The sequence below is a fragment of the Agelaius phoeniceus genome, chromosome 2 (genome assembly GCF_051311805.1).
Source record: "Agelaius phoeniceus isolate bAgePho1 chromosome 2, bAgePho1.hap1, whole genome shotgun sequence".
NCBI classification, from domain to species: Eukaryota; Metazoa; Chordata; class Aves; order Passeriformes; family Icteridae; genus Agelaius; species Agelaius phoeniceus.
The window spans coordinates 112,904,278-112,923,129 of NC_135266.1; the positions used below are offsets into that span (position 1 = coordinate 112,904,278).

An 18,852-nucleotide genomic window follows, 5' to 3' on the forward strand; every position below is an offset into this window, starting at 1 on the left:
TTGCTGTCTGTGGGCTTGAATTTGCTAGAGGGGTTTTGTGTTGTAGAGGAGCTCTTTTAGAGGTCTTTCAGCCAAAGAGTTGGATGGAAGCTAAATTTGACTGCTGTTAGCTGAGTTAGACACTTCAAATACTGCTTTGAGCTTTGAGATACAGAAAGCAAGCTGAAGCTTGAAAAGGTCAAATCTTCTAGTCAAAGAGGTGCCATGGAAATACTCCAGATTTTAAAAGTACCTGTTTTCGATTTTTCTAACGCAAACCAAAAAAAAAATCCCAAACCAGCTTCTCCACACTCATCTACAGACAGCTCAATCGGCTCAGTGTTTTCAGGATGTACTCAGCACTGCTGGAAGAGCCTGAAGATGACCATCTCTCCTGTTCCCTTTTATGTGCTGCTCATTACTACTCCTCTCTTCCCTGCTCAGTTATTTCACCACCTTTGGCAGGCAGCTCTCTGGTCTGTGACTTGTGCCATCTACACAGACTCCCTGGCCCTTTCCCTCTCTGTAAATCAGTCTCAGTTTTGCTTTCAGCCATGGCTTCAAACATTCCTCTGCCCAGCCGTGCTGCCTGGAGTCTCATTTTCATAAAGGCCTTATTAGTGAAGAAAGCTCACTATTTCCTGTGCCTCTATACCGTGATTTTCTGCAATTCCCACCACTGTGCCACGTGCTCTCCCTGCTCCAGTTCTCCCTCACAGGATTTTTATCTTACAGCCTATGCAGACCACACTGCACATGCTGGGTGGAAGGGTCTCACACCCCATTGTAGAGTTACATTTTAGTTAAATGGCATGCTCTGTCTCAGCCCTCCAAAATGTAGGGTTTATTCCAAGCCTGTGATCCTCCCCTGAAGTATCACGGATCTGTAATCCCAATGGGCCAAGTCTTACTCCGTGCCCACTTTGAATCTCCCTGTTAGGCTGTGTGAGGGAGACCAGCTTGGCCCTTTTCTCCCTAGGCTCTCTCTCTCTCCTCCTCCCTCCTTCTCCCTCAGAAACCATGCTGCTCCTGGGGGTGGGACCCCCAATAAATCCTCATCTCATTAGCACCCCCTGAAGCCGTGTGGAGTCTCCTTGCCTGCCTGCTGCTACCAGCGAACATACAGCTTAGGGGGCCCCCCGGGGACCCCTAAAACGAACTGCAGCACCCCAGGGGCCCAGCCACACTGCAAGCAGCACAGCTTACCCACGAGGTTCATCTTGGCGCTGTAGCTGCCGAAGTACCTCTCGTCGGTGTTGGGCGTGTGGCACTCGTACTGGCCGGCGTCACGCTCCTGCAGCTCGGTGATGTGCAGCAGCACGGCGTCCCCCTGCAGCCGCTCCACGAAGATGCCGCGGCCGCGCACGCGCTGCGTGTAGATGGCGTAGGGGAACGAGGGGTCCACGGTGCTGACGATCTGCACCTCCCGCTCGGGGGCCGAGGGCAGGTAGATGGACCACTGGAAGTTCTGCTCCGCCGGGCCCTGGTAGCCGCTCACCTTGCACCACAGGGTGACGTGGGAGCCCTCCGTGCGGTACAGGGGGCCCTCCTGCACTGTCACTTGCCGCTGGGCCAGTGCCATGCCTGTGGGAGGAGAGGAGCCCAGCGTTACTGACCAGCAGGCAATCCCCACACCTGCACCCAGATATGTCCCTGCCCTTCCATGCTGGACGAAGCAAGCCCTCACACCCTGTTTTACATCCGGCACATCAGGCTCTGGCACAGCACTGCCCGGGTCACACTGCAGAATTCTCGCTGACTCAATGGAAGTGTTTTAAAAAACACCCCACGAAAGAAGCAGCTCTGAGGTAACATGAACCCCTTGTTTGGAAGCGGTAAGAAGCCAGGCGTGAAAGGGCAATGCACCACGCAGTAACAAATCAGCAACTCAAGGTGACAGGCCTTTGTTTTCAGTACTTTTACTTTCCAACTCTCATCACCCCATGGAGAGAAGCCAGGGGGCTACACTCCCTCTCCTTTGGCACCTGGGCCACTCAACTCCAATGCCCCAGGCACTCATCCTCCATCAGCAAAACGGCCAGAGGCTTCAGCTAGTACAAAACCCCCTTCTTTTTCCCCAGGCACTCATCCTCCATCAGCAAACCAGCCAGAGGCTTCAGCTAGTACAAAACCCCCTTCTTTTTCCCCAAACCCAGCACACCTTCTCCATTCGCTCTTACACTTGTAAAGGCCCACAGAGAAATATCAGATTTCCAGCACTGCCTTCCCAAGCCAATTTGAAAGGTGTGCATTTAGCACATAACAAACCCAATTAAAGTTAATGGAAGGAGTGGGCACTTTCCAGTAAAGCTCAGTGCCCCTGGCTCTGGAGTCAGGGCCCAGTGCCCTGCGCTGTACACGCGCAAAGGCACCAAACAAAGCCAGCCCCGCAGCACGGCGACTGCGATCCGCCGGATTTTTACACAGATTATGGATGGCTGGCCCTTGGGCTCATGGCACATTACCAGCACAGCCCTCCAGGGGCCAGATAAATTACAGCAATCTATCTTGTTTGTTGCTACATCAAAGGCTCGAGGTCTGGAGACCACGGTGGGTGTTCATCGGTTATTGAGTTACCAGCAGCATGCACACATGGCAAGGCCAATCACCCTGGCTTCTGTGACTGCTTGCTTGCCATCATAAAACAGCAATAAGCCGATTTAAAGCAGGTCCTGCATAATCACGTTTGCAAATTTCATCCTCTCTGTGCGTCTGTATGTTGGGGGTTCCCCCCCGCTCTCTAATTTTCAATAACAATGCTCAAGTCCAGAGAAGAATTTAAGCTTTCAAAAAGTGGCATCCTGCAGGTGAAGAGGTAGCCTTGAATCTGGGGTTTATTGATTCAATCCTGCCCTCTGAACATCGATGTCCAGAAACGAAGTTTTTCACCACAGCCAGCCTGGACTGGAGCCAGGAGAGATGGTTCTTAGCAGCTTAAAACAAATTGTGAAAAATGGGTTCAGCACATCCATCAGGGCATGCAGCTGAACAGATGGAGTGCAATTCAAACTATTAACTTGGGCTCAGCTTGCTGCTGCTCCAAATTATGTTTCTTTTTACTCTTTATGAAATAATGTGATTTAAGGGGAGGACGGGGAAAGCTAGCACATTTGAAACAAACAGGGAGAGGAACAACAGAGGCAAGTGCTCCCCCACTGTTTGCTGTACCAACCTCTTCATCCTGGGGAAAGATACTGCTAGAGACAACTAACACATCTACGGTGCAGGCAGCCTCTTCTCTCACCCCACAAAGGCCAAAGGACAAAGCAAATATTACACCCTTTGAAGTGAACTGTTTTCAAAGCAGCAGGAAGGACAAGATCTTTATTACACACCTAAAGACAGCTCATAATCCAATTTCTGTATGCACATTTAGCCTTGCTACAGCACACACATATCCCACCTGCAATGACAATTAAAATTGCACCACAAGGCAAATATGCAGTGGTAGGAATTAAAAGCTCCACACACAACACTCCATCAGTTATTTCTCAGCTAAGCGCACCACTTTGTTTATCAGGCTTTTAACACGGTGCTGGATTTTTTTACATAAGAGTTTTCCAGCTATCTAGTTAAAAAATAGTATTTTATCAGAGATAGGTATCTGACTTTCCAAAGCTCACTGGAAGACCACAACCCTGGGGACCCACAGCACAAATTTTTGGTAGATGTCAAATCTCACCATCCTCACAGCCAGCACTGACATGGGCTTCCTTCTTCCCTTCCCAGTGGTTTTTAGGACCTTCACTGTAACTCTAACCTGGAGTCCTCCTTCAGGTTCTGAAGAGACTCACTTTATACATTCCTCCTCTTCTATCTTCCCTTGCACTGGGTTGCTGCACCTTCCTAAAGCAGCCAAAAGCGAGAGAGTTGAGAGCCAAAGAGCTCCTTGCTTCCCATTCTGGCTCCAGAAGCTGAGGGACAGAAGAAAACAGTGCAGAAAAAGTCCTGCCCAGCTCCAGTATGGACAGAAGGCAAAACAGTCAGGCTTTTGCTACAACTTGCACCAGGTTGCTGTCCCAGAGGTGAGACACAAAGGCTCAGAAGTTGGATGAACAGGCTGCATCTCCAGAGGAGCAAGGAGCAGCACATCCTCAGTGCTGTTCCCTGTGCCTGGCTGCAAATTCCTGCTCCAACACGGGTGGGCACAAATGCTTTTCAACACTTCAAAAAAATCCCAAACAGCAGAAGTACTTCTCCAAAACTATTTTAATCAAGAAAGGAAAAAAGAAAAACAATCAGCCTGAGGCAGACATCCAGCAGTACATGTTGTGCTCAAACCTTTTGCATGATGTTTGGCATTTTGCAAGCTCTGGGAATTGCTATATCCATGATACACAGTATTAAGAAGAGAACTTCATTTCTTAGGGAGCAAGTGCTCTGATTAACAAAAATAACGTGTCTGAGATCCCATTTAAACTCTTATCATGGCCTCTTGAAGTGAGAGAAGAGCTCACTACAGGAGGAGCTGTGTGCTCCACACCTTCCCTAGGACACCCAGGAGACAGTGATGGTGGCATTTGGCTGGTACTGCACCGGCACAGCTGGCTTTTAATTGCAAATCCAATATAATTTACTGACAGCACAAGGGCTGATAGGGAGGAGGTAGTGAGCCAAGTGCTACTTAAAAATTAATAAGAAATTGCAGGTTTTTGCATCTGTTTTTTTCCAAAAGACAGCAAATACCATGTGATAAGGAGGGAGCAATCCCCTGACCCTTATCCCCTTTAGATCAGGGCTATTGTTGCCAGCCTTCTGAGCCAGGGGCAAGCCAAACAACAGCCAGGCAGCTCTCAGCTAACCCATCTCCCAAGCCCTGGAGGTGCACAGGGGACAAGAGCAGTGGCAAGAGGGGGCAGTGCAGCCAGGTGATGAGACTGAAGCAGCAAGGGACAGCACAAGACCCACGAACCTCAGATGCCCAGTCCCTGCACTTGCCCTGTGCCAGCTCTCCCAGCAGGGCCACTGCAAATGTCACGGGAAACAGCTCTGAAAAGCACAGGAAAGGCAAGAGAAAAGTGCAATGTCAGAGTCACACAGTCATTCAAGTCTCCCTTGTCACATCACAGCCAGGATTTCAATGCCTCTCCAAGAAAGAAAGGAGCAAAAAAGGAGCATCAAGCATCCCTACCAGCCAGGCATCTCCCCCAGCAGTGCTGCAGCTCAGCTTCTGAGTACATGGTGTCTTTGCAGAATCTGTACCCTCACAGCAATCTCATGATTTTGGCAACATCTGACCTTTCCACAGAGACACATGCAGAGCTCAGGCTTTCCACACACAACTGGTCATTTCAGATGCCTGATTTGAAGTACTTTGAAGAGGCCCCATTTCAGAAAGTGCCAAACATTTACCTTCTGGGAAAGAGGTGGACCTACAGGTCCCTTTCACAAGAACATGTGTGCAAAATTTTAGCTGAGAACATTGACTCAAGGCGTATTGCAAGGGACAGGTGGGTGTAATAAAAGGATGCCTGAGCACACAAAAACTCTGCCACAGCATTGACAGCTCAAAAGAACAAATAAAAACTCATGACAGAATGATGAAGAGCCTCTTGCACAAATATTCTCTCCATCTCAGACCATATGTCTGTACCACATCCAAAAGCACTGCAGCAGTTGCACCAAGTTATCTTCGATATCAATAATCACTGCCAGTAGTCATTTAATGTGAAGGAGGAACTTGAGCTCTTATGAGTATTATCCTGGGTCTTTAATCACTAGGCAGCAACTAAAAAAGTCATGAGATACATATCTTCTTGCTATAGATATCTTCTATAAGCACCAGGGCTAACAGTGATGAACACCAAAAGGATTACATGGTTTGAGGGGATATTTCTACCCCTGCAGCTTTACAGAACTTTTCCTTCACTGAGAATCTCTAAAGTACTATTTGTCAATAACTGACAATAGTAATCCTAAATTTCCTTTAAAAATTACTTTGTGCCTTTGACTACAGTTATTAGGCAAAGAACATTTCCAAGGAGATCCCTCTCCCTTTCACAAATACGCAGCACACATCTGGGCTTTGTTGCTGCTGCTATTGTTTGTTCAACTTACAGGCACTCCTGAAAAAGTGTCAAGAGAGGAACAACAATGATGATAAACACTAGGGAATGGCTTCTCTGTCAGAAATAATGGAGTCTGCAGGGAAACAAAGGTGACTTGAAGGGGATCTGGTAAAGGTTTTTTCACAAATATATATGCCATGGCAAAGATGGTCAAGAATTTGACCCTTGACCATCTCTTCTAGTTTAAATACCAAGGGCCATCAACTGAGACTGGTCAGATCCAGATTTATAACAAGGGAGGCAGTTTATGCAGCTGAACACAGCAGACCTGTGGATGCCCTTGCCAAAGGATACTGTGGGTATGGAAAAATTTACATGGGTCAAACTATGAGTGGGACAAGCCCATGAAAGAGGGCTACTAAACAGGTAAATCACATCATGTTCCTAAGGCTCCCAAAACAAGCTACAATTGCACAGCTACCTGCCTACAGCTTTTTGAGGCATGATGCTGAGCAAGGTGCAGGATTTGCTCTGAACTGGTACAGCTGTCCTCACGCCCCTTCACAATCCATGCCATTGCAGACTGTACTCTTCAACAACGTGGGTTTGCAGACTCTGCCTTGGTTATACTACAACAGAAGCTAAAAAAGGTACCATTTCAGCTTCTTCTCTAAGAGCATGACTATTTCTGCTCTGAACATCTGAACTGGTTCCCTCAAAACATCCTCAGAACTGCCATGGGAGCTTGTGCCCCTATTCAGGGAAGGAGAGCGTGCATAAATCCTACTTGGCTATGACAAATCAGCATCTGCAGCAGACCACAGGACCTGGCAGAAAGTCCCCAGTAATGAAGACAATTCAGACATAAGTGCTAAAGGGCAGTTATGCTAAAGAGTCTAATTCTGAGCTGCAGAGATGCTCTGGGCAAGCTCAACCCAAGAGCAGGTGCAAGTGCACCACAGGCTGTGGCCACTGCTGCCCTCCTGCAGGTCTGAGGGGAGCTGCAGGAGCTCAGGCTGACCACCCACCAGCTGGCCACTGCACTCCCGTGCATGGCCTGGTGTCATCTAAGGTGAGGCAGGTGCCAGCAGCCTTCCTCCTGCTGCTCCCCATGTCCTGCAGGCTGTGGCGTCACCTCTTCTCAGTGCTCAGACTGCCCTGCCCCAAAGCAGCAGCTCTGAGCCCTGCACAGGCCTCTGCTGCCAGTGAATTACTCAGGGACAGTTAGCATCCTCCAAGCTCATATTCCCTCTTAAATCAGATTAATTTTTCAGGCTCACTTATGCACAAGGCTTCCCAGGGGATGGCCCTTCCTCTCTCCCTTCTGTCACCCAGAGAGCTTGTAGACACCTCTTGCCAAACCCAGCCCATCACTTAGTCCCTGCTTTTCCTCTGGACTCCACAGCAGGGCTGACACCCACAAAACACTAATTCAGGAAGGCTCTTCCAAGCTCACCATTGTCCAGCCACTTCCCAAGCAGCCATCATTTTTTTTTGCCATGGGCTGAAGACTAATAAAATCTCTGAGGGAGACACTCTGCCCCACCAGGCAACACCAAAGCAGAGAAAACCTTTTAGCAACACACACCTGCTATTCTGTGAAGTCTCCTGTTAAGGTACACAACCAAAAATTAGGTTTGAGCTTAATTTTTGCATAAATGAGTCACAGCAGGAACAATCTCCATACACTGCAACCTGCTGCCAGATGGATAAAAACAATGCTATCAGAAGAAAACATGTGGTAAGCCCCCACCATTCCCCCAATACAGTAAAGCCTCATCCTGGGAAAATCCAGTGTTTTCTTGGAGTGTTTTTTCTCATGCCAAGAGAGCTCAGTGTACTGAAAGGCTGGCTGGAGCCACCTGCAGAACAACTCTGTCCCCATCCTCCACCCTTTTGCTTTAATGTTTAAATGGTGCAAGCAAAAGGATGCCTGATCCCCTATCCTCCCCTTCCTCCACTCCTGCCACCATCCCACCACTCCCAGCACATGGAGCATCTTTCCTAAACCAACTCATATTCACTCCTCATTTGAATTCTTCCCACTACTGAGACAACTAAGGATGGCTAAGTGGTGAGGTCAGCCAGGAGCAATTTATACAATAATTGGTATGGAAATATCAGAATCAGTGGGGAAATATCAAAGCATGGGCAAAGTAGACAGGAGCTGCCAGTGAAGCTCTTTGTTCTTCCAACACCACTGCCTTCCCCCGTCTCTGCTCGCTGCTCCGTCTCACAGCCGCTCACTTCCACAGCAGATGTTTACTGTCTTTTAAGGAAAATGTTTTCAATAAATATGAAAGAGATGGCATTTCTTTTAATCACCATAGATTGCTGTGGCCTGTGACTAGCTTCCCAAGTTCTGACTGTAAAAGAGGTCTTGTACCTCTGCTATAAATATGCATCCAGTCAGGCATCCGACCCCCCTCGCCAAGATCAGAGCCATTTTACATCCTTTGGTTCTTCTCAGATCTGGCCCTTATATTGACAGAAGACTTCCTTATTTCCCCCAGTGTGGCATTGGTATTCTGCAGATGCACAGTGTGCAATGTGATCTGCCCTTGTGATTTCTTCCCCCCCTCTTTTTTAAGCAAACTACATCCTATATGGATGTCACATTCCTCTAACTGCTCCTTCCCTGTTCTACAATTAGGCATATTAAAATATGCTAGTTTAAACACCACCTTAGAACAGCATATTTCTTGAGCCACAGATCAAGGTTGCTGTATTACTACAACCTTTAAACTTCTAAAAATGCTGAAAGGATGAAATAATAATTCATTATCTACCCTGGACACTGCGAAGACAAGAAACAATAGGCTTGGACTTCAGACTGGTCATGGGAGCTAGCTAAATGCTCCATTTCCCAGAAGCTAGGAAAGTGAGGCACCACAGAGACTGCTCTGTGAGAGACTGAGGCATCTTACACTACTGCTTCCTCTAATAGACACTTACTTTCTTCAAGGATACCATAAGGCAGAGATGAACCTGCCCCAGGGGATGCATGACACAAGATCTCCCTGCTCTTACAGTTCTATCATTCTCAATCATCCCACCAGAAAGTATATTTAAAGTTACTTTGCTGCACAGAAGCCTGAAACTACTCTTTCATCTAGTACAGCTTTACTTTGAGAAGTCGAAGTACTCAGCATCCAGAAGCCAGCCAGACACGCCTGTGGTCAGAAAAAAAAGCAATACCCATAATAACCAAAGGCAGGGGAATGGCTGGGCAGTCCTTCTGCACACACACCCCTGAGCTCTGGATGGAGCTCGTGGTGCTCAGCCTCCTCACTTCACAAGGGCTTTGAAGCGCTTGGTGGCACAGGATGTACCTGGATGTAAAAGGTAACAACACATGCTGGTGCACGAGGGACAGACTGAGCTGCTGCCCTGCTGCTTCAGAGGCATAAGGTTGGGAACTCAAATATCTTTGTGCAACACACCTACTGCTTACTGCAGTTGTATTAACCTCCTGCCAAGATGATGGGAAAAAAGAATCCCTTATAACCCGCAATCCCTGTATTCACCAAAGTTTTGACCAACCCCACAGAATGCTGGCTCTTTTCTGTACCTAAGGTAGAGTTTGTCCTGTGAAACATCTAATCAACTGTTTCTCTTCCTCCAAGGTCAGCACACGACCTTTAGCAGCTCTTTCCCATCTCCCAGATCAGCATGTTCTTCCCATCCAGTACCACTGCTACTCTTATCACTAAGGGAAGAACGGAGCAGAAGCTCCCTGGCAGATTATGCTTATATTGGGAGCATGCAGGCAGGAAGTGTTGGATTGCCCACGCAGTACTTCTGACTTGCACCGCTCCTCGTGCCTTATCCTCAGGAGTTTCTCCTTCCTCACAGCCCACTGAATCCGTGCCCTAGTGACTTGTATCACTGCTGCTGGTTCCAGGTCTGGTGAAGCAGTACAATACAAAGCAGCATTTACAGCAGCCTGCTGGAATGCCCAAGGCAATGCCTACTTTTATATTTTCCAATGAAAAGCGGTGATGGCTTCATTAGGGCAACCCCAGCCTGAGTACTGAAGCTGTCACCACATGTACTCCCTGTAAGATATAGTGCAGACCTGTACAAAAATTGAAGTCTCTGAAGATTCCTATGTGTGCTTTTCCTTCTGTTCTCGTAGCTAGCTCTTAAAATACATGTAAGGACACACCATTTACCCTGGTGTCTCTAGTACTGCTCCCAGACCTCTAAAAGACTCAGCACTGCCATTTTAGTACCAAAGCTATGAAGCACCAACACTATGAAGCATTGTAGACTGCTGAATCCTTGGCTGGTATGTGCTCCCAGCCTATCAAGAGGAGGGGGTGAAATGAAATTGTTTTGAGCATCAAAGCTAGGCAGGAAATTTCTGGCATAGTTCATTATGCCCTCCAGCCCCTGTATTTCTTTTTATTATCCTTCTTTAGTCTTCAAGTCCTACATGTTCAATGTCTAGGGTCACTCGAAGAATTGTCAAACATTATTCCCTGTGCTATCACTCACTCTCAGACAATAAGAAACTTCATTTTGTTTCACAGTCAATAACGTTTTAATGTCACTTCTTTTTTCGTTTTCCTGTGTGCTCTGCGATCCCTTCCAATATTAAAAAACAGAACGTCCCTATTATTGCTGTAATTCACCTCATAACATCCCAGATGCTTAAATACTCTCCCAGGAGAAAAGAGTGTGGAGTCCCAAATCTCACCTTCACATTATCCTTGTCAAAAGGAAACAGCATTTATTACCCATGCTTTCATTAAAGGAATTCCCTCTCTTAAAATACATCTGATGCATGGAGAGCCTGCTTTCTTACCTTCCCTCAAATTTATTTTTCCTAAAGAAAAACAAACCTTCTCGTTCTCTTTCATTAAAACACAGGGAGGAAGGACAGACATGCAAGTGCCTCCCTCCATCTCCAAAGAGAAACACCAGTGGTTTGGCCCATCTTTCCATACTCCTTGAAGTTGCTTATTTGGTTTCTTGCCCTTCCCCTTTCTCCAAGTGACTGCAGATTTTCCCTTGCTTTGGTAAGGGTGACACTTAGGAGTTCAGCACCCTTATTTTTCTCTACAACCTTTACTTGCATCTTTGTCCTTCTGGGCAGGGCTGGAGCATCTCCTTTCCAACCTCTAAACTGGAAACCTCGGGCAGCCATTTATTAATTGCTTAACCCTGAATTGATTACCTTCTAGAGAGAGAAACTGAACAGCAATCTGTTAAATATCGACAGGCTGGAAGAGCTGATGACAAAGTGCCCTGCTGCACATTCCTTCCTACCTGCCAGGGCACACCATTCCTCCAGCACTCCTGCTGCATCCCTAGGCATGGGTCTGCACCTGCTCCCCACCTCCTTGGTGGGGAGCTCTGCAGAAATAACACTAAAAAAATATCTAAAATGTACTATCTAGAAAAGAATGCAGCCAGGGCAATCTCTCCCTCTTCCTTCCACCATGCTGAAGAAACATTTGTGCCCCTCAGCCACGAGCATTGGCAGGAGAGAACATTCAATTTGCAAGGCAAAGCTGCCATCCTGTACTCCTTCAGTAGAAAGGGCTTTCAGGTAAACAGCAAACTGACTTATCCCCAAAGTCAAGTGTACTGGCTAAAATCAGGCATTTCTCCAAGATAGTTTTCCCACCCCACCATAAAGGATCACAGGAATATGAAGTACAGCCATACAGTTTCCATTTTCTCCCCACAAATTCATCTGGATTCTTCCCTGTTCACTAAGCAGCAGCAAGATGCTGCCTCTCAAAACTTCTGTGCTTCAGTCAGACAGCATCCCTGAAAGACAGACAAAGATCCAGGGAGATTCTTCAGCTACCTGCTCCCTTTTATTGCTAATTAAGATGTTAGAACTCCTTGTCTGCATACACTATAATTTATTAGTTTGACATGCTACACAGACTATCAGCAGTTGTCACCAAACTACCAAGGTTCTCATTTCAAATGGGAGGACGGGAGCTTTCTGGCATTTGGAAAGGAAAACAGAAGAAAACAAAACAAAACAAAGGGATGCAGAAGCATTTATGTTACTATTTCTTGCAGGGAGAAAGGTACAGTCATTCCTTTTAAGCACAATACTACTATCAGTGAGTAAGAAGGACAATCATGCAATTCTCCTCCCTGAGGAGGAACAAGCCCATGCACCAGGGGAAACTGACCAGCTGGAAAGCACAGGAAAACACTTTTTATATTAAACAAACAAACAAAACCAACACACAACAGTGAGGGGTAACTGCACACTGGCACAGGCTGCTCCAAGAGTTTGTGGAGTCTCTGCCCTGGAGACATTCAAAGTTATCTGGACATGATCCTAAGCAACCTGCAAGGGGCTCGGACCAGATGATCTCCAAAGGTCCCTTCCAACCTCAACTTTTCTGTGAAAGACTCTCCAAAACTGCATTTTCACCACTGCTGTAGACTCAGTTACCTTAGCTCAGCACCAAGCACCTACGCAGAGCAACCTCACTGCACCAGCTACAGAGAAAAGGTGGTAAAAACACCCTCATCCCAGGAGATTCAGTTTAAAAATGTGGTTTCACAATGCAGTTAAGCTGATCTAGGTAGCAGCTGCCACAGCAAAAAAGCAGTCTTGCCTTCCCACTCATTTTATTCCTAGCAAAATACACACACTCCTCTCCCCATGCTTGACCTCTACATGAGCTGAAAAAAGAATGACCCAAGGAAAAGAGTTTTCACCAAGAGAGCAGGAACACCTTTTTCTTTGGGGGACAGGGGCAAACAACCCTTTTAATGGGTGGGGATATTGCACCAGCTCAGGCACCTTCAGCCAGCCAGCAGATGGGTCAAGAGAAGGCAGGGAAGGAGAGCAGAGTGGGAGCAAGTGCCAAGGTCTCTGTCTGCTGGGAGACCCTGATGGCAGCTCTCTAGCAGGCCTTAAGCAAAGACAGCAAGTGAAGAAGTGCTCACTGCAGGTCACTCCTCATCACACAGAGTAAAATAAAAGGGTTCCAAGCCACCACTTTCAGCAAGCAACCCTAAGAGCAGCAGATTTAATGAAGCCTAGCTTCCCGTGCCTTTAGGAGGGAGGCTGTCTCTGAGACTAATGACTTGACTGCAAGCTCCAGCTGGAGCTTCTCCTACAGCTGGCACAGTCATTTGGAGGCACTGCTGAGGCCCTTGAAGAAAAGGGTCTCCTTCAGTGCCCTGCCACTGCCCTGACTCAGCCACCTACTCTTCACAAGGCTTGCAGGAACTTGTTTATAGCTGAGCTCTCTGCTCCTGTCAAATTTGCGTAAAATTGGCCAAAGGGCTTCCAGGTTATCTGGAAAGGGGTGGCAGAGGCAGCATGATCAGATAAGGCCTCGTTCTCTGAGAACCCAGCCTGAGGAAACACAATGAGAGGCAGAGGCTGGGAATCAAAAAACCACAGAGGGAAGGAGCACTAGAAAGAAAAGATAGAAGGGCTTTAAAAGAGAAGACACGCATCTTGCATTTGGCACAGCAGAGGAGGAGGAGGAACTAATTTGAGAGTTCAGGGGAACCAGCAGACAAAAAAAAAAAAACAAACTTGAACGAATTTCAGAGGCAGAGATAGCTAGGAAATGCTGCAGCTTACATTCCTTAAGCAGAAAGAGCCAGGTGCGTGCACATGCATGTAAGTAAGCACCAGAGACAGAGGTCAGAATTTTGAATTGAACAGAAATACGGGCCTGTAACACCAGCAGAGAGAGGCCACTCCACATTTTAGGAGTGGACAAAATTACAAAGAAGCAGGGGCTCTGAGGTCATAGAATAGACCCCTTGTAGCCACATAAAAACAAACCCTGAAGCTGGTATACAGGGTAAATTCATGAGGTCCTAAGAAAAGCTCTGTCAGAGGCAGGAAAAGACAAAGACAACAGAACTTAGAGGAAATCACTCAAGGAAGAGACCAAAACTAGTCAGTGCAAGGTCAATTACAATGTCAAGAAAGGTAGCATTTGATCACAACCAAGATGGAGAGCAGTGGGGGCTATTAAGAAAGCCCTTGTGAAGTAAATCACAGAGACAGACTAAACTGGCAGAGAGCTGGGAGGCAAAAGCTCCAGACACAGCATCCCATGGGGCTTGCAGAGGACACACCAGCTGCTGGAGGAGGAGGGGATAAAGCAGCTTTGCATTGAAGGAGAGATGCTCTGAGCAGGAAAAATATTACAGAGACAAGGGAAAATTAGTTGGGACCCTTAAGACAAGCAGAAAGGTTAGAAATTCTACCTTTGTGAAAAGCATGGAGAAGGAAAGCAGGACAGAGAAAACCAACAGGTGAAGCCAGACCAACGTTTGGATGCCAGCTCTCTTCATAAAGTTGCTACAGTTCAAAAAGCAAATCTGAAGGTGAAGAAGGGCCTATCCAAGCTTGGGGGGCAATACCACTATCAGCATTCAGTAAAGCAAAAATTAAGAGTTGACAAGAGACAATGCAGAGAGGGGAGAGGCCAAGCTCTGAGATGGGGAGGTCAGCATGGTCAGAGGACTCATGCCAGCCTCACACCACTGCATGACAGCAGGAACAGAAGCAGCAAATGGTGGGGCTGGAGATGGGAGAGAGGGCAGAAAAAGTGCCCTGGGGATGAGGGGAGATGCCACTGCATTGGTGGTGTAAACACCTATGGGGCAGAAATACTGATAAAAAGAGAACGGGGGAAACCCAAATCCAGGGTGCACAAAAAAAGCAGCAGCAGGAGTGGCAGAGGAGGAGAGAAACAGAAAGACCCTGAAGGGGAGGAGCAGTGCTGACTGAAAATCAAATGCAACATGCTGGCTGGCAAGGCAGGTACCTCCCTATGGCATGGGTGACCCAGGCACAGGGAGGAATGACAAATGACTCTGGACTAACCAACAGCATCTGCTGAACAAGAGGGGCCCCAGCCTTCAGCACCAAGACAAGAACTACACACGAGAGATGCAACACAGAAAGGGACACGACCTTAACTTAATGCAAGTCTCATTTGATGTATGGAGTCTGGGAAAAGCTGCAAGTTGGATTTTTTCAGGATTACAGAATCAGCTCAGCCACACCACACCTCGGGCACCGGTCCAAACGCCCTTCTGCCTCCCAGAGCAACCCATCTCAGCATCCACGAGATGGATGGGGCAGCACAGCCCCAGAGATGCTTCAAAGGCCATACACCCTGACTTCAGAAAGAGCAGACTTGCCTCTTCTTAGGGCTGCAGGTTTATCTGAAGGTCTGAAAGAAAGCAAAATCCCAGTTTCTAGACACAGATGATGTGTTTGAGGGTGACTAACTAAACAGCATTTGTCACTAAACAAAAAAACCTTTCCCAATGAACTGAGAAAAGGAAGAGTGGGGGATGAGGTAGACCTTTCCTAAATACACCACTCTGAGCATCCTGCTGCCTACACTCCCCAATGAGCAGACATATGCAGAAGTTTTCATCTTCAGCTACTTACTTAGCAAAGCCTAGTCCCCTCTGATCAGGGAGTTAAGGAAAGGCTTACACAGCTACCAGGGAGGGAGGGTTTTATTTATCTGATTTCAACATGCCCAAGTTATCAGACTCTAGAGGAATTCAATTAATGAGAATAATACTCTTGTTTGATGCAAGTCTGGAAGGGTGCAGTGGGTTGTTTTTTTCCTGCAAATAGCTGCACCCCAGAGATTTTTACACTGATTATAAGCCTTAACAGCGACCGATTGATGCAAGCTGAACAGATCCAGCAGCTGCACCAAAACACCACACACGCTCCAGATCTGCCGGGGACTGACACAGCTGGAGGAGACCACAAAAAGACAGGGAGAAGGGAGGGTTGCAGGGCCAGGAAGCGGGGACTGCAACCCCAAAGGAGCTGCTGAGGCCATCCCCCTCCTCACTTCACAGCAGCAGCAGCAGACTGGTGGTTGGCATGGGTTGCACCCATTAGCACAGCTGTGAAATGTCACCTCCCGAGCTGCAGGCAAAATGAAATGTCCTGCACAAGCTCCTGAGGCAAGGCTTGGGCACCAAGCTTCACCAGCTGGGACAGAGCTCCCACCCATCCTGGCAGTGTCCATGCCCCCTGGCTCTGCCTGGGCCATGCCCTCGCACCCACAGCCACCCAGTGATGGGGCACAGGCCGTCTCCCAAGGGGCTCCAGCAATCCCAAGGGTTGGCCCCAAGGTTTTAAATGTGGCAGTGGTCACACCTGGGCTGGGGTTGGCCTCTGGCACTGTGAAAGAGGGGGAAAGAAAGGATTCTGACAGCAGTATAGGCTTTGGAGAATTTTACTCAGCTAATCCTCTCCTAAGGTTGGCCAGCTGGCCTTAAAGGGAACAGACGGAGCAACATCACAAATCACTGAACCGATGGGAACCAAACACAGGGTGCAAAACCCTTCTCATACAAACGTTTCTTTTTAAATCCTGCCATGAAGATAAGCACAGCTCCCAACACCACTCCCAGGCTGTGCTAGTCCTAGGAGATTTACCCACTGTTTATTCAATGCACATTTCTCCAAAACCCACATGGTACATCCAGCCAGGAAACCGAACAAACATCCATAATTTCCTTTGACACCTCCTAGCTACACTGCTCTGACAAAAGCAACCGGAGCCATCCAGTACCACTGCATGCCAAAAAAAAAAAAAAAAGAAAAAAAAAAAAAAAAAAGAAAAGAAAAAAACCCCAAAGAATCCTTGTTATCCCTGTTTCCTTACTAAACCCCTTCAACACAGCGAGCCAGCAAGAGGGAGGAATCACAGGCCACAGCAGCCAGATTCCATCAGCTGGTTAGGACAGCACCAATAATACCTCCTGGCTGTATATTTGGGAAAGACATGTAGGTGTTTCTATAGTCTGCTTACACAGAAACCTCAGGAACTCTCCCCTCTCTTCCCTAAGGGAGATTCAAGACATTTGAGGTTTAACAGCTGCAACAAACAGCATCCTCTTACTAGAGAAAATATTCAGGAACAAGATAACAAGAGACACGGTTACTGAAACAGGATGAAAACATGGAAAAAGCCTCTGGGGTCTAAGTGCTGCCCTAATGACTGCAGACTGCTACTCAAAAAAATCTGAATTCAAGTATACAGCTCTCATCACCACTTGCAGATCAAATAGGAATGGCAAGATGCAAATCCTGCTGCCTGCAGAAGAGGTAATCTAAGACACCATTTGTGAGCAACCCACTAGCAGTGCCACAGCCCCTGCAAACACAAAGAAATAAAAACCTGCAAATGCCCTTGATCTTGCATTCATTCCCCAGTAGATTACTGTGCTGAACCCAAACATCATCACTTTAATGTCTGGAGCAGTTGAGGGCACAGTTATTATTACACATGAAATAACAAGGGTATATATTCTCTATTCAAATTCGATTGCAGACATGGCAGATGGGTTAAAAAGATGAGTTAGAAGGAAAATAGTGCCAACTATTATCTTTAAAATAGTTTTAGGACCAGTATCTTATTTATTTCACAGCCAAGAGGTAAAGCAATTCTACAAAGCCAACTCAAAATTAGCAGATATATTTTCCCTTTACACTAGAAAAGAATGCAGATGCTAAACCTATTATATAGACAGTGAAGTGTCATCAGAGCAAAGAAGGCAAAAATAGCTAAGTTATCTGTAAGATGACTAAGCAAATGGATTTTCAAAAATATGCTTTCAAATATGACACCCTTTTCTTAGAGCTGCATACATCCGTTTAGCTTTGTTAATTTCTCAATTCTTTCTTTTGATAATTTATTTTTAGCCTCCCACTAGCACACTTCCCCAGAAGCCTCACTTCACCCTACCCACACTCAAGATTCGCATCCACATACGGAGGATGATTTAGAAAATGATGCTGATCACCCCAGTAACTATGGAGAATCTCTACTGCAGCACTTTTAAGATCACGTACATGCATTTCTTTTACATCTGTCCATCCACTGGAAAATTCTACTCCTGCTGTCTCCCACCCTCATTTCTACCCCTTCTTCATCATCCCCACCTATATTGCAGGGGGTCTTCGTGGCTCCACTGGTACATTCCAGGACTGGAACCTTCCTTTCTCAAGTGACCCTTGATCCTGTAATTTTTGCAGGTAAGAAACAGCCCCCTCTTTCCCAGGCCACCACCAGGAGGAGAAGGCTGCTTGATGCCACCTCAGGACCAGCAGTGGTTGGAGGAATGGGGGCAGCAGAAGCGGGTGCTGCTCCTGCAGCTGGGGTGGGAGCCACATTCCCCAGCACATCTCTCCAAAATGTGCCATCAGCAGCCAGGTTTAGAGGCTGCTGGTATCAGTTATGGTCATGCTCCTCTGCGCATCTCCCTCTTCCACCATCACCCAGATATCTCTGTAAGGAAAATTACCCTTTCCTCAAAATACATCTCTTCAGGGACTTAGTTGGCACCCACACAACTGCAGCCACTGGTAATCTACATTTCTGAGGTAACAGCAGGAGTTGGTGCTTGGCCAAGCCTCCCACTGAGTCATTTCTGTGCCACACCAAAGCCCTGCATACGGCTCCTCTCTGACACTTCCTCACGGAGGGATGGGTACCCTGAAGAGGGTGATGAAACACTGGAATGGGCTGCCCAGGGAGCTGATGGAGTCACCACCCCTGAAGGTGTCTGAGTGCCACTGGACACAGCACTCAGAGCCATGGTCTGGTTGACGTGGTGGTGTTCAGTCACAGGCTGGGCTCCAGGACCTCAGAGGGCTTTTCCAGCCTAATTGATTCTGTGATTCTGAGGCAGCTCCTGCTGCCTGCCCCGTCTGCTGCCAGGAGCCCAGCCCTCAACCTCCAGGAGCCAAGCACAAAGCTCTGAGATCCCCTTCCCAGCAAGCGGCCTTCCAAGGCTCAAATCCATTACACTGAGATCATTAGGATGCTTTCAGCAATGCATCCCAGTGGATCTGCTAGAGCAGCTATTA

The 18,852-nt window shown here is 47.3% G+C and overlaps 1 protein-coding gene across 1 annotated transcript in view; it reads right to left on the reverse strand.

Annotated features, from left to right (window-relative positions):
* The window catches only part of IGSF3 (immunoglobulin superfamily member 3), a 94,066-nt gene that overhangs the window by 65,426 nt on the left and 9,788 nt on the right, over positions 1–18,852 (reverse strand). Inside the window, exon 2 of the mRNA XM_077174555.1 lies at positions 1,186–1,563. Coding sequence (XP_077030670.1) covers positions 1,186–1,563 — 378 coding nt within the window. The remainder of the gene's footprint in view (positions 1–1,185; positions 1,564–18,852) is intronic.